The 20935-nt window shown below is 44.3% G+C and overlaps 3 protein-coding genes across 5 annotated transcripts in view; 2 read left to right on the forward strand and 1 right to left on the reverse strand.

Annotated features, from left to right (window-relative positions):
• Positions 1-3934: 3934 nt before the first annotated feature.
• On the reverse strand, positions 3935-7222 carry rhov (ras homolog family member V). The gene is made up of 3 exons (XM_053613747.1): positions 6988-7222; positions 6810-6868; positions 3935-5715 (listed from the first exon to the last, which is right to left on the reverse strand). The coding sequence occupies exons 1-3, from the start codon at positions 7220-7222 to the stop codon at positions 5269-5271; spliced, it is 741 nt and encodes a 246-aa protein (XP_053469722.1). The 3' UTR covers positions 3935-5268.
• A 211-nt stretch (positions 7223-7433) lies between these two features.
• vps18 (VPS18 core subunit of CORVET and HOPS complexes) lies at positions 7434-16435 on the forward strand. Its single transcript, XM_053613721.1, has 5 exons — positions 7434-8773; positions 10681-10822; positions 10936-11027; positions 11763-13633; positions 15374-16435. Exons 1-5 carry the CDS (start codon positions 8671-8673, stop codon positions 16100-16102), a joined length of 2937 nt encoding a protein of 978 aa, XP_053469696.1. The 5' UTR covers positions 7434-8670; the 3' UTR covers positions 16103-16435.
• A 1776-nt stretch (positions 16436-18211) lies between these two features.
• The window catches only part of ino80 (INO80 complex ATPase subunit), a 47743-nt gene continuing 45019 nt past the window's right edge, over positions 18212-20935 (forward strand). For 2 of the 3 annotated variants that reach the window (XM_053613719.1, XM_053613720.1), the window contains exon 1: positions 18212-18378. The gene's annotated coding sequence lies outside the window, so the exon portion shown is untranslated. The remainder of the gene's footprint in view (positions 18379-20935) is intronic. The other variant, XM_053613718.1, reaches the window with a different exon arrangement.

The following is a 20935-nucleotide window of genomic DNA, read 5'->3' on the forward strand; positions in this document are numbered from 1 at the left end:
CATGGTCCAGTTCTGATGCTCACGTGTCCATTGTCGGCTCTTTCGGTGGTGTACAGGGGGTCAGCATGGGTTCTCTGACCGGTCTGCAGCTACGCAGCTCCATACACACCAAGCTGTGATGCTCTGTGTGTTCTGACTCCTTTCTTCTGTGGGATCGGACCAGACGAGCTAGCCTTCGATGAGCCTTGGGCGCCCATGAACCCTGTCTGCGGTTCACCGGTTGTCCTTCCTTGGACCATTTTTGGAAGGTACTATCCACTGCATTCTGGGACCCGGGAGACCTGTGAAGTGAAGCGTCCCTGTGCTGTGAATGAGTCGTTGCAATCGAAACAAAAACCGTTTTCGAACGAGCGCATTAATATAAACCTGCACTACCGTCAGAGCCGCTGTGATATAAAATCAATCAACACCTTCTGACCAATCAGAATCCAGAGTTCAGCAAGCACTGAATGCAGTAATGAATGCATTGTTTATTTATGTTTATTTATGTATTATTACAGCAGAGATTTCAGGACCATTTGAATACAAAGTGCTGACAGCTGCTATTAAACACACACACACACACACACACACTATACACACACACACTATACACACACACACGCACACACACGCACACACACATACTGTGTGTGAACTGAGAACATAACAGTTTACAAACTGCGCTCATCGAAACTGGGGATAAGTCCCTGCTGCTCGGCAGTTAGAGGAGTGAAGCATCGTTATTGCCTGAGGGTAAATCCAGAGTCAGCAGCTGGGAGACGTCGCTGTCGACACGTCACATCACATCACGAAACTCAAATTACACAACAGATTTGTTGTTCTTCTGAAATGCACATCGAACACTGTGTCATTTTATATCACTTATTAATAGGGTCGAATCTAATTTACATAAAAAGCAACCCAAACTCAAACGAAAGGTTGCCCAATAAACACACCTGTCTCTGCCGCCTCTGTTTAGTTTCTGTTTTTCCTGATCTGTTGCCTCGGATTTCTCATGAAGGACAACAGTTTTTATCCGCGAAAGATCTACCAGAGCGCACAAACGTCTACGAGTAAACATTTCCGGACAGTCCGGAAATCAAAGCTGGGATTATATTTTATATCCGTCCCACTTTTCCCATGAGAACAATATACTGGAAACAACATCAGCTTCTAATCACATGAGAAGATAGGAATGTCAAATTAGACTTACATTCAAAGGCAAAAGTTTGCAACCCCCAGCCGATGCGGTGACATGCAATAGCCGACGCGGTGACGTGCAATAGCCGACGCGGTGACGTGCATTAGCCGATGCGGTGACGTGCAATAGCCGACGCGGCGATGTGCAATAGCCGATAACGGTGACGTGTAATAGCCGATAACGGTAACGCCGAATTTGATCTAATAATTAAATGTCGCGTTTGGACATAATGGTTCATTCTAGGACATTATTATTATTATTATTATTATTATTATTATTATTATTATTATTGGCACTATCAAATGCCGTGCACTTAGGGTTGAGTCATGTATATGCACAGAGGTGGCCAGTTTATCAGGTTTATCTACCATATAGTTTGTGTGTGTGTGTGTGTGTGTGTGTGTGTGTGTGTGTGTGTGTGTGTGTGTAACCTGATAAAATAATGCTTATTATGTTGTTTATACAAGTGTGTTACATGATGATGTCTGTGGCTGGTGATGAGTGCATGAAGTGTGTGTGTGTGTGTGTGTGTGTGTGTGAGAGAGAGAGAGAGATTGATGGGATGAGTGACACACACCAGTTTCCTCTTGTCAGGCTTGATGAAGGATGACATCAGTGAAACTCAGAGAGTCTGAAACTGGCGCGGATCCAGAGAAAGCACTGCACTGTTTAGCTTCAGTCCTGGGAAAGGAGGCGAACAAAGAGGTGAGTAACCGTCCCTCAAACCACAAAGCAAGAGGAACACCTCACAGCTCCTGGGAACCTGAACCTGTCAGGCCTGGTCCCTGTTGCACAATCTGTATAGGACAGGTGTGTGTGAGCGAGCGAGAGAGCGAGCGAGCGAGAGGGAATATCTGAACACAAGATCTTCTTAACCTTTAACCGTAAACACTAATACAAATGACTTTAATCACTGCGTGAATGCAAAGGAGTTTCTTTGGTGTAGGTTTTTATGAAGATCTGCTCTGCGTCGGAGTCATGTCAGCGCTCCGGTGCACACGCTGCCCTGATAACCAGAACTATTTACATGAGACAATAGCTTTTCATGTAAACTAGTTAAACATATCTGAATAGGTCACGCTCTCTCTTTCTCTTTCTCTGTGCGTGTGTGTGTGTGCGTGTGTGTGTGTGTGTGTGTTCTCTTTGCATACTACTCTGTACCAGGAACTATCTCTATTAAAAAAAAAAAAGGAAAGCGTTACGGCAAGAAAGATTCACACGTAATGCGATACTGCTGCGGCGTGATGCAACGCCGTGCGAGTTATTATTGTGCAAGCAGTTTGATTTCTGTTCGATTTCATACACCTTGTACATCCTTTACATCCGGGGGGAAAACGCCACAGGAACCACCTGTCACTCAACGCAGCTCGTAATTCAACCTGTTTCCCGTGGCACGAGCTGAACTTTCGATCGAGCCGCTTTAACCGCCAGACAGAGGTCACGGTGACGTCGACGGCTACTCGAATAACTGCTACGCGTGCTTACGGACGTTTCTCATTTCCCGGTCGTCACCTGGTCCGGTTTCAGTGTCCAGCGTAGCCTCGTGCTGACAGGAGCGGATCCAGATGTGATCTTCCGCGGTACCGCGTGTCCCGAGACGCCGTTCCTCTCGCCACGAGCGGTCTGGCCGTTCTCCTCTGACGACAGTTCCAGCTGTGCCGTATTCCGAATCCCAGGTTTATATTAACGGAACGTCAAAGCGTATAAAATACGTCCTTGTTGCTATAGTAACAACGTACACGGAGATCGTACGGCAGACGCACGCTGAAAATAAAAGCCCCGCGTGCTGGAATTTAACAACGAGAACTGTGTAAAGGTCTGGGTAAGGAGACGTTGATGGAAGGAGTCTCCAGTGTCAGAGGTGAAAGAGAGGCTGGTGAAGGGACGTTTATAGCGTTTATAGCTGCTATAGTGTAAGCGAGGACAGGAACGAACTTGGAAACGGAAACGGATAAAGAGTTCGGCGTTCTGGTGATTCATAAAAAAGGACTGTAGTTCGTCGTGGGCGAACTGCTGTGGTTTGAGAGGTATTATCATTAACGTAGTGTGACACGCCGATATCGTGAAATAATCCACTTCTACGACGGTAACACCTTTCCGACCAATCAGAGGTGAGAACTCGGCAGAGCCGCGGTACAAAATGGCGCTCAGATAATGAATGTAATATACAGGTGCATCTCACGGAAAAAAGTTCGGGGTTTTTTTTTTGTTCTTCCCGTGATTGAATTCATAAAGTGGAATTTCCGTATATTCCGGATTCGTTTACACGTCAAGTGAAATATCTCAAGCCTTTTTTTGTTTGTTTGTTTGTGTTTCGTTTCGTTTTGATCTCGACGGTTAGCGCTCACGGCTCACGGGGAGCACAACTCCGGCATCTCGAAATATGCGAATAAAGAATTTTAATCAGACAGGAATGAGGAATGACCCGGGAATGACAGAGTTACGAAAGAGGATTGAAGCGTGCAGATAGTGCAAATCACGTGAAAGAACCACAGTGCAGGAGGCGTCATTTTTACTTCATTTTATTACAACATCTCACAAAACATCGTTAGGACGTCCAGAGTGAATGCAAAAAAACATAATAATAATGAGAAAACAAACAAACAAACAAAAACAAACTGACAAATACATGGATGAATGAACCAGTGAAAGCCAGAATGTCATGCATATATATATATATATATATATATATATATATATATATATATATATATATATATATATATATATATATATATATATATATGTGTGTGTGTGTGTGTGTGTGTGTGTGTGTGTGTGTGTGTGAAAATAAGAAGTCCTTCTTGCCTAGGGCGTTAAATTCGACTGTTTAGAATAAACAGCATTATATATAAAAGTGTCTTCCACGAGAAGCATAAAGTTTAGTGTTTTAGCCAAAAAAAAAAAAACAAGCAGTATTTTACACGATCGCATCGTATGTACACACGCTCCAGCTAACAAATCAATACAGAGATAAAGAGTGTGAGCGACGTAAACAAGCCAGAGATCCAAAACAAGGCACCTGTGTGTGCATGTGTGTGCGTGCGCGTGTGTGTGCGTGTGTGTGTGTGTGTGTGTGTGTGTATTTGGTGTTAATGGTTAACTCAAGACGTGAATCCTCCCTGATTGAGTCTTAGAAACTAATCACGATGGACGCTGTCAGTGCTGGAGAAGATCTCGCCCACTGGCCTGAGATTGATTTGCAACACAATGGCCAGGCTGGAGCTGCTGCTCGGCTGAACAGACTCAATCCCGTCCTCGCGGAGTCGCCTCTTAATTGTTCAGAAGGAGCCGTCGGGAACACGGGTCACGCCGCAGCTCGCATATGAAAAGTCCCGTCTGACGACGTCGCGCCGAGGACAAAGAGCGCCACCGCGTCGAACCCTTTCAGCTCCTCGCACCACGCTGCAGGCTTTCCCCCTCCCACATCATGCAAATCCTCAACCTCTACACACTGTATGCGCTGTTGGCGTTTTTCATCGTAACCCAGAGAGCCGTGTTTCCTCCTGGATGCGCTTTTTATTGTCGGGTTCACTTTAGGGTGCGGTTCGCTTCCCGTTAACGCGCTCGCTCCGCAGTGTTCCGAGGTGGCGTTTTCTTTAAGCAGACCTCTACTTAATATTCACGGAAGGAGTCTCCAGTGTCAGTGCTTTGTAACCGTCATCTTCAGGAGACTTCATTTTGGGGTTTTTTTTTTTTTTTTGGTTTGGTTTGGTTTCTTGCTAAGCGAGAACCTGTTTAGCGGACGTTCCGGCAACTTTAAACGGATAAAAAGTGCCACGTTTCGTTCGTCCGGCAAATCGCTGAGGTTGAATTCAAGACGAATGAGTCACTTCAGGAAGTGCTGTTACAGGAAACGAATCGTCCGCAGCACCTTAACAGAATCGGTTTGTTTGCTCGCGCTCTGGTCTCACGTCTCTCCCGTCGTGACGTAACGATGCGGGAACGATTTCCGCCGCATGTGAAATGTTCTGCAATCCAAAGCATTGAGAGCACAACACACACACACACACACACACACACAAAACCGTCCAAAGTAATAAATAATAAGTTACACAAGAGCACACGGGGTTTGACCCACAGGATCAGATGAAGCAGAAGAATTTTTTCCAGCTGCATTTGGAAAAAGCTTTCGCGCGCCTGTCCGACAGTCTCATCTTCTTGGCTTTCCTGGCCTTGTGTTTGATGGCTGCGAAAATGGCGGCGTCAAAAGCCTCCTTCAAGTTCTTCTGCGTCAGAGCCGAGCACTCCACGTACTCCGTAGCACGGATCTTCTCGGCCAGGCTCCGAGCCCGAGACCCGAGCACGGGCTTCACCTTGTACCGGTCCAGGTCGATCAGAACGTTGACGTCCAGCAGGAGGTCGGACTGAGTCCCGACCAGGATGATGGGAGACGTCGGGTTGCACGAGCGGATCTCGGGGATCCATTTCTTCGTGATGTTTTGGAAGGACGTCGGGTTGACGACGCTGAAGCACAGCAGGAAGACGTCCGTGTGGGCGTAGGACAGAGAGCGGAAGCCGTCGAACTCCTCCTGAAACAGCCAAGACGCACAGATAAGAACTCCACGTGTTCTTTTACACGTTACAGCACAGATCATTCTCATCGGGCGCTTTTTACCTTCTTAGCTGACGTGTCTCTCGGTGAGAGGTGTTTTACTGACGTGAGTAAAACTACACAGAACATCTCGCGCCGAGAGACACGGCACGAAGGAATGTGAAGAGAAAAAAAAAACGATTCCCGAGTAACACTGTGATACATATTCACGTGATTAGATGACTCTTCGGTTTCCGTCATACCGCAGAATGACATCGTTAACGGACGACTGGAACCTTCATACGTTTGCGATTCACTCCCAATCAGGTTTTTTTATTATTATTATTATTATTATTATTATTATTTTTAAATTCGAGATTATTTTTAAATTGTATTTGACATCCATCTGTTATATTTCATCTTAATCTCTCACCGGATTTTTTTATTTTTTTTTATTTTTACTATTTTAAAACTTTTATTATTTAATACCGTATGTTACATACAGAATTACATAATAAAAGATAATAATACATTTTTCTTTTTTTTTTTCTTTTCTTTTTCTTTTTTTAAAATCCTTATTAATAGTGTACATGTAGGTTTCCCATCCGGATGAGAAATAAACGGTAAAATATTTCTAAAATATATAAATATACAGTGCAAACGTGGCAGGTGGCAGGTCGTCACATCAAGCTATGTGACGTGTTTTTAACAAGTATTTTAAGAAATGAACATGCAAATACTGTGTTTGTTTGTTTTTATTTCTTTCCGGATGATACATTTTAGTATACGCGTTTAAAAAAAAAATAGAAAGATAATCAAACGAAGCAGTGTCTATACGGGCTTCTCTGATGGATGAAATAGGCGATGGAATGTTTCTGAGATATATTAAACACGGGAATATACACGTACAGTTGGCATTTACTTTATATTATAAATATAATGTAGACGATAGAGTCTGGAATAAATCTGTGATGGGGTATAAATAATTGTGCAGTTTAGTTTGGGTTTAAAATTCAAACTCGATTAATGATCTACAAGTTCCTGAGGACCAAAGTGAACTTTCCCTAACCCATGATATTACAGGGTTCTTACCTGTCCAGCTGTGTCCATCAGTTGGATCCGGACAGGTGCTCCATCAACCTGGACTTGTCCTAATGAAGATGAAGAAGAAGATGATGATGATGATGAAGAAGAAAAGTAAGTATTTGAAAGAGTGTAGTTGATTTCTATGATGTAAGCAGGGTGTTGCAGAAGAACATGAGGTTCTTACCTGAAAACACATCGAAAGCGGTCTGTTTGTAGTCAGTGGGGTATCCGTTGTTGGTGTAGCTGATGATCATGCTGGTTTTACCCACAGCTCCATCTCCCACCAGCATGCAGCTGATCACCGGCTCCGGGTCCGGCTCCGGGTCCGACTCCGGCGCGTGCTCGTGCTCGTGCCCCTGCTCCAGACACACCGGCGGAACTCGCGCCTCTTGGTAGAAATAATCCATTTGGGGTGGCATGTCCAACACCGGAAGTCTGAAAAATCCGTCCTGGAGGACCACTGAAGCTCTGAAAGTGTTGAGTAATGTGATGAGTGTCACCTCATTCCTCTCAGACTCATACACACGGACTGAGCACACACACGGATGTGACTTCCCTGTCTACCCCGGGGCTCATTTGCATAGCCACGCCCACAAGCCTCGATTTCATAGCCTCACTGACTTTTTGGTTTTGTTTTCACTTATTTATTTACTTTTTTTTTTTTTTTTTTTTTTTTTTTTGCATAATCACCTGCTTACTGTTTTCTTTTCTTTGGTTTTCTTCATTTGTTTTGAATAAAAAAAGTAAAAGTATATTATTTATTATGATTTGTGAAAGCCTCCTTTATATATTAACGTATGTATGCATATACATATTCTTTTTTTCTTTTTTTTTTCTGTAAGTCCAATTTATTTCATGATTTAGTTTTATTTCACCATGGAGCGTCTTATTGTGACTCTATATTAGACTTTTAAACTTTTTTTTTTTTAAACGTCCTTAAACGGTAGTTTATTTGTAAGCAAAATAACCTTTAGGGAAATATGTGACAAAACGTTAGTCTTAAAGTAGTTATAGAAAATAAGAATGGATTTAAAGACAGCAAATCTCCTGGGGGAATTTAAGACCTCTCTGAAAAAAAAAAATGCTCTCATTAAAAAATATATATTTTTATGCTCATTTATTGTAAAAACCTGTATAGATAATATTAATGGATGCATTTAATATTTATAACTGTATATATATTTTTGTTAAACATTATACTTGCTTTCTTTTCAAAAGGGAATCAGATATTATAGTGGGTAAAATTTGGCTCCCTTGAAGACAAACAAAATATACAATAAAGTATTCCAGTGATCATATCTCAATAATATTTTACTCATAAAGTTGTATTCTCTCTAGTGTAAAGACGCGGGTCTTCTGTGGATAAACAGCTGTTTTGTACTTTATTTCATAATGAACAACGCACTTAATAAGAGCGGTAAAAAGTCAATAAAGTTTCGTTTAGCTGTATAAATTCGACTAGAAAACACTGTAGCGATGAAATGATTATTTATTTATATTAATATGACTAACCGGCGACATCTTGTGGACGGTTACAAAACTGCACCCGCTACAATCAATCACATGATTTGTGATCACGTGACCAGAGGCCACCTCTCATGACACACAGGCTCTCTTTCTGATTTTAGGAGGCGTTTGTGTTAATAATAGCCTTATTTTGCGTTTTGTTTCTACTTCCTCTGTTTTATAAGGCTTTAAAGTCTTAACTGATTGTTGTCTACAGGGTCTGAAAGGCCCATAGCTGTGTGGCTACTGTTATTTAGCTAGGTGTTAGCTAAGCCTAGCCTAGCTGTGGACGTAAACAACGGAAATGCAGACGAGGTTTAGTTCATTTTAGATCATTCTTTAAATCAGCATTAAAGATAAAATGGCGACTATTCTGGATGATTATGAAGACTCTCAGATGATCAGACACCCGGTGCAGTCCGGACGCCTTCCTGCGGCCAACATGATAGGGATAACCCACTCAGGTACAGAGTCACTACACTACACTACACTACACTACACTCCTTTACACTACACTACACTACACTACACTACATTACATTACACTACACTACACTACACTCCTTTACACTACACTACAGTACACTACTTTACACTACACTACACTACATTACACTACACCACATTACACTACACCACATTACACTACACCACATTACACTGCACTACATTACCCTACACTGCACTACACTACACTACATTACACTACACTACACTACACTACACTACCCTACACTGCACTACATTACCCTACACCACATTACACTACACTACACTACACTACACTACCCTACACTGCACTACATTACCCTACACCACATTACACTACACTACACTACACTACACTACACCACATTACACTACACTACACTACACTACACTACCCTACACTGCACTACATTACCCTACACCACATTACACTACACTACACTACACTACACTGCACTACATTACACTACACTATATTACACTACACTACAATACACTACATTACAATACACTACACTACACTACAATACACCACACTACACTACACTACATTACAATACACCACACTACACTACATTACAATACACTACACTACACTTGCTGTAGAGGACGGTTATTGATTGGGGCGGTCGTTGGTCGGGGCAATCATCGTTGGTCGGGATGGTCGGTCGTGGGTCGGGACGGTCGTAGTTCGGGACGGGCGGGTCGTCGGTCGGGGCGGGTCATAGGTCGGGACGGTCGTTGGTCAGGGCGGGTCGTCGGTCGGGGCGGGTTGTAGGTCGGGGCGGGTTGTAGGTCGGGACGGGTCGTCAGTCAGGACGGTCGTAGGTCGGGGCGGGTTGTAGGTCGGGGCGGGTTGTAGGTCGGGATGGTCGTCGGTCGGGGCGGGTCGTCGGTCGGGACGGTCGTCGGTCGGGGCGGGTCGTGGGGCAGGTAGTAGGTCGGGGCGGGTAGTAGGTCGGGACGGTCGTCGGTCGGGATGGGACGTCGGTCGGGACGGTCGTCGGTCGGGGCGGGTCGTAGATCAGGACGGTGTGAACGGGAACGGAGTGGGTAGGAAAAAGCAGCTCTTTTGTCTCCCTGTGACTGATGAACGGAGGACAATCTTCACACCTCTTAATGATCTCTCTGATGTGTGAATGTGTGTTAAATCCCCGTCTGTTTTGTAGCAAACGAATAGAAACAGATCCATATTTAATTCATCAGCAGCATATTTATGCAAATACAGTGTTGGAGTTAGTGTATGGTCTGGCAAGTGGCCTCATTTAAATGCACACAATCCTGTTTAAATGGCTCATAAAGCGTAAATATGAACAGAGAAGGCTTGTTTTTCTTGTGTTTATTTGTGTGCAGTCATATTCTCGATTGAATTATTTCACACTCGCCTGGACGTGGATCGTTTTCTGTAAAAACGCTGTCGGAAGACTCCAGCATGGGGGTCTATACCATACACAGCATACACAGAGTTCATTCACTCCACGCAATGTTGAGCACTAAGCTTTTTATTTCGTTCTTCTTTATTATTATGAATAACGATATTACTGTTCGAGAGATTTGTTTTGTAATATCTGTTTACAAATGCAGATGTTTGAGTAGTAATTTTCACAGCTGTGCATTATATCGTTTACACATAAAGCTGCTAGAATAAACTCCAAAAGACTTCGAATCCTTAATGTAGATTAATCTCTCTCTCTCTCACTCTCACACACACTCTTTCTCTCTCTCTCACACACACACACACACACTCTCTCTCTAATTAATTTGTTTGTACTGAAAACAAACCCAGAAACAGGGTCCGCCGTATGACATCACCGTTAACGTTCAGACCTTCAGTTCTGGACTCGCGTGCTTTAGTCCTCTCCTCTCCTCTCGTGTCCTGCAGGATTCGTGAACATCAGGCTGGAGGAAGAAAAGCCGATCTTCAACAAGCAGCGGATCGACTTCTCGCCGCCCGAAAAGATCAATCACTTCTGCGTGTGCAACAACCAGCTGTGCATGAGTCTCGGGAAGGACACTCTGTTGAGGTAACGCAGCGTATTTCCATTTCAATACAGGCGCGCTACATACAACCTGATCGAGCTGTGACGGTCGGGTTAGCCGGAAAGTTATGCAAATGACGCTGGTGTTTTTGATGTAGGATCGATCTGGGGAAACCGGATCAGCTGAACCAGATCGAGCTGGGAAGGAAGGACGACGGGAAAGTACACAAACTCTTCCTAGATCCCACAGGTAATCCTTCCTCCGCGAACTCTTCCGCGATCGAACGTGTTCCCGGATTTCACGAGTTTCCTTACTTTCCCCCTTTGTGCATCACGTTCAGCAGGATCGGTTCCGTCCCGTTTGTGCGACGTCGCACGGGTTAAAAACGTTCAAGTCGTGTTCGATTTAGAATCGCGGCAGGATCGGGTCGGTTCATACGTGCGTTTATTTATTTCACGGAGATTTACCGGATTATCCAGATTAAACTGCGTATCTGCGTAAACTGAAGTTATTTGCATATTCTGCATATTCTGCTGTAATAGTTTTAGAGTATTGATAAAAATAGTGTGTAAAAAGGTTTTTTTTTTAGGGGTTTTTTTTTACATGTTTAGGGAAAAGAAGTTTGGATTTCAAAGACATTAATTTTCATATAAGAAGAAGAATAAGAAGAAAATAGAGGTATTAGCTGTGGTTTAAACACGACGTCTTAAAAATATAGAAACTATTTTGGAAAAATTGTTAATCTTCTGTCATCAAACTACGACCCAAGATACCAGGTTCTGCTGTCGAAGCGGAACCTGAAGCGGTCTCCTGCTGTGGTGGTCCATCCACCTCACGGTCTGATGCGTCGTGCGTTCTGAGATGCGTCTCTCCTCATCACGGTTGTAAAGGGCGATTATTCGAGTTACTGTAGACTTAGCCTGCTGCTCGTGTGCTTTAGTTCTTCGTACACAGTACAAATCCAAGACCTTTCTTGTGTTTCAGGATCTCACTTGGTGATTAGTCTGACCTCGAGCGAGTGCGTCTACTTGAACAGAAACACCCAGAAGGTCCGCGGCCTCTCTAGGTGGAGGGGCCACTTGATCGAGAGCGTGGGCTGGAACAAGATTTTAGGCAACGAAACAAACACCGGCCCGATTCTTGTCGGGACCGGCCAGGGCATCATCTTCGAGGCAGAAATCTCCGCTTCCGAGGGTTCCCTTTTCAACACCAACCCAGACCAGTACTTCAGGCAGGTTCATTCCTTGGAAGAGGACGGGAAGCCGGCGCCGGTCTGCTGCCTGGAGGTGGAACGTGGGATAGAGTCGAAGTACTTCATTATCGCCACCACGCGCAAACGCCTCTTTCAGTTCGTCGGCAAGTTAGCCGAGGGTTCCGAGCAGCAAGGCTTCAGCTCAATCTTTGCTCAGAATCAGGATCCTTCACCGAGCTTTCAGGAGTTTCCTGTCAACATGGGCTACAGCGAGATCGGCTTCTACACCTCCAAGCTCCGTTCAAGCCCGAACTCCTTCGCCTGGATGATGGGAAACGGGGTTTTTTACGGCCGCTTGGACTACTCGCGGCCCGACTCTCTTCTCAGCGACGTCCAGGTTTGGGAATACACACCGGATATCGACTTCGACTATAACAAACCGATCTCCATCGTCCTCACCCAGTTTCATTTCCTTCTCCTGCTCCCCGATCGCGTCAAGGCCATCTGCACCCTGAACGGACAAGTCGTCTACGAAGACGTCTTCCCGGATAAGTTCGGCCCCCTCAAAAAGATGATCAAAGACCCCGTCGGCGGCCTGGTGTGGATCTACACCGAGAAAGCCGTCTTCCGGTACCACATCCAGAGGGAGTCTAGAGACGTCTGGCGGATGTACATGAGCATGAAGAAGTTTGACCTGGCCAAAGAGTACTGCAAGGATCGACCCGAGTGCAAGGATATGGTGCTTGCCAAGGAAGCGGAGCACTGGTTCCAGAACAAACACTATCTGGAGAGCGCCAAGTGCTACGCCCTGACGCAGAACTACTTCGAGGAGATCGCGTTGAAGTTCATCGAAGCCAAGCAGGAGGAGGCTCTGAAGGAGTTCCTGTTACGAAAACTGGACAACCTCAAAGCCAAAGAGAAGACCCAGATCACGCTGCTCGTCACCTGGTTGACCGAGTTGTACCTGAACCGCCTCGGACAACTGGAGGCGGACGTCCAAAAGAGGGCGGAGTTTCAGGAAACGCGTGAGGAATTCCGACGCTTCCTGTGTACCAACAAGCACAAGGAGTGCTTCTACAACAACCGGAGCACCATCTACGATCTCTTGGCGAGCCACGGCAACGTCGACGACATGGTCTATTTTTCCGTCATCATGCAGGACTACGAGAGGGTCATCTCTCACCACTGCCAGCACGACGACTACGCTGCCGCCCTCGACGTCCTCTCCAAGCACTGCGACGAAAAGCTGTTCTACAAGTTCTCCCCGGTTCTCATGCAGCACATTCCCAAGAAAGTCGTGGACGCCTGGATCCAAATGGGCAACCGGCTCGATCCCAAGCAGCTGATCCCGGCGCTGGTGAACTACAGTCAGATCGGCAGCACCCAGCAGATCGACGAGACCATCCGTTACATGGAGTTCTGCGTGCACGAGCTCAGCGTGAAGGAAGAAGCCATACACAATTATCTGCTGTCACTCTACGCCAAGTACAAGCCGGATTCGTTGCTGTGGTACCTCGAGCAGGCGGGAACGCACGCCTCGGAGATCCACTACGACCTGAAATACGCCTTGCGCCTCTGCGCCGAACACGGCTATCACCAAGCCTGCGTGTTGGTCTACAGGATAATGGAGCTGTACGAAGAAGCCGTGGATTTAGCTTTGCAGGTGAGAGTGCGCCGGCGGTTTAGCACGGAAATCTTTCGACCGGCAGCGTAACTACGGGAGGAGAAAAGTCACGAGTAGGCCTGTCACGATAGCTCCTTGTGTCGGACGATATATCGTCCCGGAAATAATTGCGATAAACGATATTATTGTCATTTTAATGCCACCGATATAATGATATTTCAGTTCACCGCCGTCCCGTCACCGCTCCGCTTCAGCTCACGCAGATTAAACGCCTCCTCGATCCCCCGCGTTACTGACTACGACTGGATTATCTGAAACACTACAGCTATTCTTTCTACATTTACCTTCTTCTAAAAACACCGTTACTGCACCGTTAATATCCGACCCGTTGTTTTCAGAGTGTTTCGATTAAAACCGCTGCTAGTGCGCGCGACACGCCTGCGACTCCGATGTGTGTTTTTATCTTAAATTCCACCGACGTTGGAAGTTTTCATCCGATTGAAGTTGGACAGCACTGGAGCGGACGAGAGGACGGAAGCGGCGCGAACGGCTAAAATGTTGGCGACGTTCATTCTTCTGTACACGAACACGCATGTGAACACGACGGGCGATCTCGAGGTCGGTAATAACGACCGCCGTCACGTCCGTATATCCTAGCACAAGTCCATGACGGAATTATCCAGACAGGCCTAATCATAAGGAGGTAACATCCTCATCATCATCATCATAATAATAATAATAATAATAATAGATTCCCACCGTGGCCCTGTGTGTGTGGAGTCTGCATGTTCTCCCCGTGCTGCGGGGGTTTCCTCCGGGTACTCCGGTTTCCTCCCCCAGTCCAAAGACGTGCATGGTAGGCTGATTGGCGTGTCTAAAGTGTCCGTAGTGTATGAATGGGTGTGTGAGTGTGTATGTGATTGTGCCCTGCGATGGATCGGCACCCTGTCCAGGGTGTACCCCGCCTTGTACCCCATGCTCCCTGGGATAGACTCCAGGTTCCCCCGTGACCCTGAAAAGGATAAAGCGATATTGAAGATGGATGGATAATAATAATAATAATAATAATAATAATAATAATAATAATAGCAAAAAGATTAATGTCAACTTGGCATCCAGTGTCTTGCCCAAGGACACTTCGGCATGTGGAGTCACGTGGGCCGGGAATCAAACCGCCAACCCTACGATTAGTGGACAACCCGCTCTACCACCTGATCCACAGCCGCCCGTATATATAAATATATAGTTATAAATTTTATCGCAAAATAAATAAATAAATGGGGTCTGTCACATTCATTTTTACAATTTGATCCAAATTTTATTTTCTTGAATATTTATTAATGTTGCAATTTTTTTTTAATTTTCATTTTTTAATTATGTTTCTAAAAGAAAATATATTTTTTTAATCATTTTTAAAAATCGAATAGAACGATCTACTCGTATGGTCTCCCTGTGGACGATATTTAGCGGGATTTAAAATACTTGCTAATCCCTATTGATGCTTCCTACACAGGGTGTAATATAGTCATGTTGTAGAGCCTATATAATAAATATTTAGTATAGCGCTACAGAATATATAATATAATCACTTTTAGGATCTGTTTGTTATTTTTTTTCTCGAGTTAATTGGAAATTTGATGTCTAGTCGTAAAAATAAAGAGCACAAAGCGTGCCATAGACGAGGACTCGGAGACTATTGTAATAATATTTCGAACAGCGGATGTTACTCGTACAACATCTAAAGTGTGTGTGTGTGTGTGTGTGTGTGTGTGAGATCAGGTGGATGTCGATTTGGCCAAGTCGTGCGCGGACCTCCCCGAGGACGACGAGGAGCTGAGGAAGAAGCTGTGGCTGAAAATCGCCCGTCACGTGGTTCAGGAGGAGAAGGACGTGAAGAAGGCGATGAACTGTCTGTCCAGCTGCAACCTGCTGAAGATCGAGGACATCTTGCCTTTCTTCCCGGATTTCGTCACCATCGACCACTTCAAGGAGGCCATCTGCCTCTCGCTGGAGGAGTACAACCAGCACATCGAGGAGCTCAAGCAGGAGATGGAGGAGGCCACGGAGAGCGCCAGGCGCATCCGGCAGGACATCCAGGAGATGAGGAACAAGTACGGCGTGGTGGAGTCTCAGGAGAAGTGCGCCACCTGTGACTTCCCCTTACTCAACCGACCCTTCTATCTCTTCCTGTGCGGACACATGTTCCATTACGACTGCCTCTTCCAGGAGGTCACGCCACACCTCTCGGCGTACAAGCAGAGCAAGCTGGAGGAACTGCAGAAGAAGCTCGCCGCTGCCACGCAGACCACCAAGTCTCGCCACAGACCCAAGGAGGAGGACGCGGTGAGCCTGGGGAAAGGCCAGGGCAGCCGAGAGCAGATCAAATCGGACATCGACGACATCGTGGCGTCCGAGTGCGCCTACTGCGGCGAGCTGATGATCAAATCCATCGATAAGCCTTTCATCGACCCGCACAGCTTCGAGGAAGAAATGTCCAGCTGGCTCTGAAACTCATCTTCTGTAAAATGCACCTGACGTCATAGCTGCCCCGTGTTTGTGCGTGTGTGTGTGTGTGTGTGTGTGTGTGTGTGTGTGTGTGTGTGTGTGTGTGGAGCAGAGCCCTCTGTACACGCATCACCGTTTCAGTGCTTTCAGAATGCCTGTGTGTTACTGAATACTGAGACGTGTAGCATCAAGAGCTTTTAAAGATTTTCAGCTAAATCATAAACTCCAGCAGTGTAACTGTGCCTGTGTGTGTGTGTGTGTGTGTGTGTGTGAGAAGGCGTAAATGCTTTAACGTGTATCACACGGGATTACACAAATAAACCCTACAGCATCGTGTTTCTATCTGAGTCATTTGTCATCAGGATCAGACATTACACTACACACGTACAACACCAGTAATCTCTTATTTCAAATGACTTTGCAAATTACCTTCTCTTCCTTCTCCTCCTCCTCCTCCTCTTCCTCCTTCTTCTCCTCCTCTTCCTCCTTCTCCTCCTCCTTCTCCTCCTCTTCCTCCTTCTCCTCCTCCTCTTCCTCCTCCTCCTTCTCCTCCTCTTCCTCCTTCTTCTCCTTCTCTTCCTCCTTCTTCTCCTCCTCTTCCTTCTCCTCCTCCTCTTCTTCCTTCTTCTCCTCCTCTTCCTTCTCCTCTTCCTCTTTCTTTGCCTCCTCTTCCTCCTTCATTAGTCCCTTTCTCCTCCTCCTCTTGCTTATTATTATTATTATTGTTACTATTATTATTAGCAATAGTAGTAGCATTTTTAAATAAATAAACCTTATAATAAGATAGTTATATTAGTTTTATAATTATATATATATTATATAGTATAACAATTATTAAAAAGTATGACAAATTATTATAAATGCATTATTATTAGTAGTAGTATTTAATCATTTTAGTGTGAGTATTATTTAGTGAAATTTGAATCGCTGAATTGTATTAGTTCTATATATAATTATATAATAGTATAATATATTTATTAAAACGTATGACGAATTATAACAAATGTATTACTACTAGTAGTGGAGTAAACGTATTATATAATAGTAGTAATATATAAATATAATTTATTATTATTATTATTATTATTATTATATACTGATGATTCGATGTGTTCCTGGCTGAATTATTTAGTTTCGCTATATAAGTTATAAGTATCCATTAGATTTTTAAAGAGTGTCTGATCATTTGCATATTACACATTACACCTTACCTACGACAGAGTCGTCACCGCTTCAGAATCCTGCAGCCGCCCCCTTATTGTATTTTACTTGCCGTAACATTCTGGTGCTTTCCTATACTGAAATTAGCAAATGGTTCTGTGTTTACTTGTATAATTTAGCACAGCTCATTTGCTAGCTTAGCCTTGATAAAAAAAAAGAAGGCTTTTTTTAAAACTTGATATTTTTATCGCGAAGAACGAAAGAACTAACAGAGAAAATGGTGCGTGCTGCATGTTTCCATGGGAACAAATTCTGGCAGTCCACAAACACGACTTTTTAACTAAATAAACGCTGACGGACTGAAGAAGCGTTCACGATAATAGTATTGCATGACATCGTACATCGTATCACAATATATATTGTGAAAACGATTATCGAGACATGATGAGTCACTTTTCTGTGTTTTATTTTCCTGGCTCTGTGTGTGGGGGGGATTTATAAATATTATAAGGAGTATATTTTATATTAAATTTTAAGTGCCATATATGTGTGTGTATATATATATATATAAATAGTATATGTATATATGTGTGTGTGCGTGTATATGTATACACACTAATAAATCCTAAGAAGTTTATAATTAGTACAAAAATCTCGCGAAATCACGCGATATTTGGAAGCGGTGGCGATGACGTCACACGCACATCAGTGGACTTGTGAGTCTTCCAAGGCATCACTGATCGATTGCAGAAACTCTCATCTCCGTTAAAGCGTGGAAATATGACCGGGACGCGCATTGCGGATGTTTATATTTGAATAAAAGTTAGTACAGTGTGTTACAGAGGAAAGATCTCGCCGCTGTTTAGTGCGCAAAATACTGTCTCGTCGCGGCGCCTGCTCGGCGGTTGATTATGAATGCCTGTTCCGTGCTCCGTCCTCGCCATGGCGCCGTTGTCCCTGCTCGCTCGGTTACTGAAAGTGGCCGCCTCTCTGCTGCTGCCGAGTTTACCGCCTCAGTCTCTCTCCTTGTTCACAAGCGCCATTTTGGAGACCGAGCGGCGCTGTGAGTCGGCAGCAGCGGAGACGGAGCGAAAACAGGGGGGACACGGGGCGACGAGGTGAGCCTGCGTTTATGAGGGACATGGTGGGGGAGCGTTGGGGGTAAGATGGCCGGGAGGGAGAAAGAGTTAGAGAAGTGGAATCGGGAGAGCAGTGGCCTGGTCCACTCCTTCTCTCTCTCTCTGAGTGTGTGTGAGAGAGAGGAAGCCGTGCGCGGCGGGTGTGAGTGTCCGCCCGCGCGTGGATGGGGAAATAAAAATGGGCCTTAAAAATAATGAATAAAACTAGTTGCCCGGTTTATATCATTTGCCCCAGTGGATGTGGCCTTAAAGAGACAGGGCCTGTCTGAATTATTCCAAAAAAAATAAATGCAAGGCAGAAGCGATAAAACATTCGTTAGCTTACTCGCTACTGCTAACTGCTCAAGGTTAATTAGCCGAGCTCAGCTGTGCTAGCTGAATAGCCCTACACAGGTTTGACCGTTATTCACGTTATTTCGTTTGAATTATGCTAGCTGGCTAACCTGCGTGTCAAAGCGTCATCGTTTACGTTAAACTCGGATTAGCTAGCTAAACATAGCCTGGCTAACTAGCCCGTCGTTGATGCGCACGCGAGGCGAGCGAGATAGCTAGTTAGCTTAGCATGATAGCCAATCTTTTAGCTAACCGCCTAGCCTGTGATCTAGCTAGCCTATCGGCTAAACGACACGATTAGGAGTTGAAACGGTTGTTCGTTTGTTTTTTTTGCGCGCGCGCGGTTTATTTTCATTTATTAACTTAGCTCGAACGTAATAAATAATAACAGCCAAAACTGATTTGTGTGCATTGTAATATTTCGTGTTTTTAATGTAGTTCGGGTACAACGAGAAAGCTGGGAGTCGAATTTTAAAATAAAGAGTCGACTCTCAGATTCTGAACACCGTGAATTGATGGTTACATGAGAGTAGGGAGTCGATTCTCTTTATAAAACTATAAATAAAGAGTCGATTGTCAGTTTCTACACTTTTTGGCGAAGGAGAGTCGATACTAGTGAGTCTGTTCCACACAAGTTGGAGTCAGACCAATGTTTCTACACCAAAAACAAAATTGTAATCATTAATAAAATATTAAATATATCATTAATGACAGTAAACCGACATCCCACCGAAATAGGTTGCGAGAGAAGGTACTGGTGTAGCCCCCTTTCATAAACATGCCATTTTTACATACAATTATAAACAATCTTTATGGAATAATATTTGTTTAAATTGTTTTATGAAGCCTTAAAGATGACTAAAAAGTGACCATATATATATTGTCTGAGTCCTGAATACCCCCCCCAACTTCCTACTTTAATTAAAACATATTAAAGTTGGATTGAAAATAAAATACAATAAAATCCAATGTTCATGACAGTTTCTACTGCGTACTAACTCTCGTTCCCGCGTTAAATCAAACCACGCTCAGATATCCGTTTATACACATGAAATAAGTAGTTTTCTGTGGTAAGTAGTGACTTGTTTTATAGCTTAGGTGATCTTTGTCAGGTTTTAAAATCAAGATTTTGGACCCATTTGCCACTGTTGAGAGTATTTATTATCCATCTTTAACACCTAAGCTTATGTTTTTGTCTTCCTCGATGGATTATGTCAGGGATAAACCCCTCTGTGTCATGCTGTTATAGTGAAATAATCAGTGTCCAAAACGGATGATTTTCCTATAACACTGTGTCCTGACGTCTTTTATTCCTTTTATATAGCAAAATCTGTTAACGTGTACGATTTCAATTCATCAAAGAACGACAAAATCTGTTTATAGTTGTGTGTGAAACAAGTTCTCATTTACGTTATGGCAGCTGCAGACAGTCTTTCCCTCAGAAAGCTCTATTTATTCTCTCTTAAAGTTAACAAGAGAAACAAAACGGACAAGAAAACACAGCGTGTCATGTTAGTGTGAACCTGCGACGCGTAAACTCACCCGAAAACCTAAAGTCCCCGCTTCACCTCTGACTGTTACAAAGCACTGACACTGGAGACTCCTTCCATAAACGTTACATAAACACGTCCGTACAGAAATCCTCACCGTGACGTGTGTGTTTTACCGTAATACGGTATTACGTTGTGAAAAGCCGATTATTAAAAAGCGTGAGTTAAATACGACGGGAAAAGAAACTCTTTGGATTTCCGTCTCGTCGTCGCACTGCGAGAGCGGAACGTGTTGGGGATCGGTCGGTTTTCTTTTCAGTCCCTCTGGGACTTTTTGCGCTCGCAGAAACGAAAGCGAAATCGAGCAAACTCTGCGGTATCCGGAGCAGCGTGCAGTTTTACAAAAACGACGGCGGATCCGGGCCGAGGCGCGTCACGTGACGACGTGACTCGAAGCCCTCTTCGATCGGCGTGCGTCGAACACGAGTACAGCTAAAAGGTCTCGTTTACCAACAGACGTCGCCGCGAAAGACCGCGCAGAACTATCTTTCGAATTTTGCGACTTCGCCGATTCGAGTAGCACAAAAACACTCCACGAGCTGCATCACAAATTTTTGAAAAAAAAGATAAATCCTTATTTTTTTATCTTTTTTTTTGTGTGTTAAAACTTTATTTAAAGATGAGCTCTTTCAAGAATTATTTGGTCATTCCTC

This window comes from Ictalurus furcatus, chromosome 25, assembly GCF_023375685.1.
Source record: "Ictalurus furcatus strain D&B chromosome 25, Billie_1.0, whole genome shotgun sequence".
Lineage (NCBI taxonomy): Eukaryota > Metazoa > Chordata > Actinopteri > Siluriformes > Ictaluridae > Ictalurus > Ictalurus furcatus.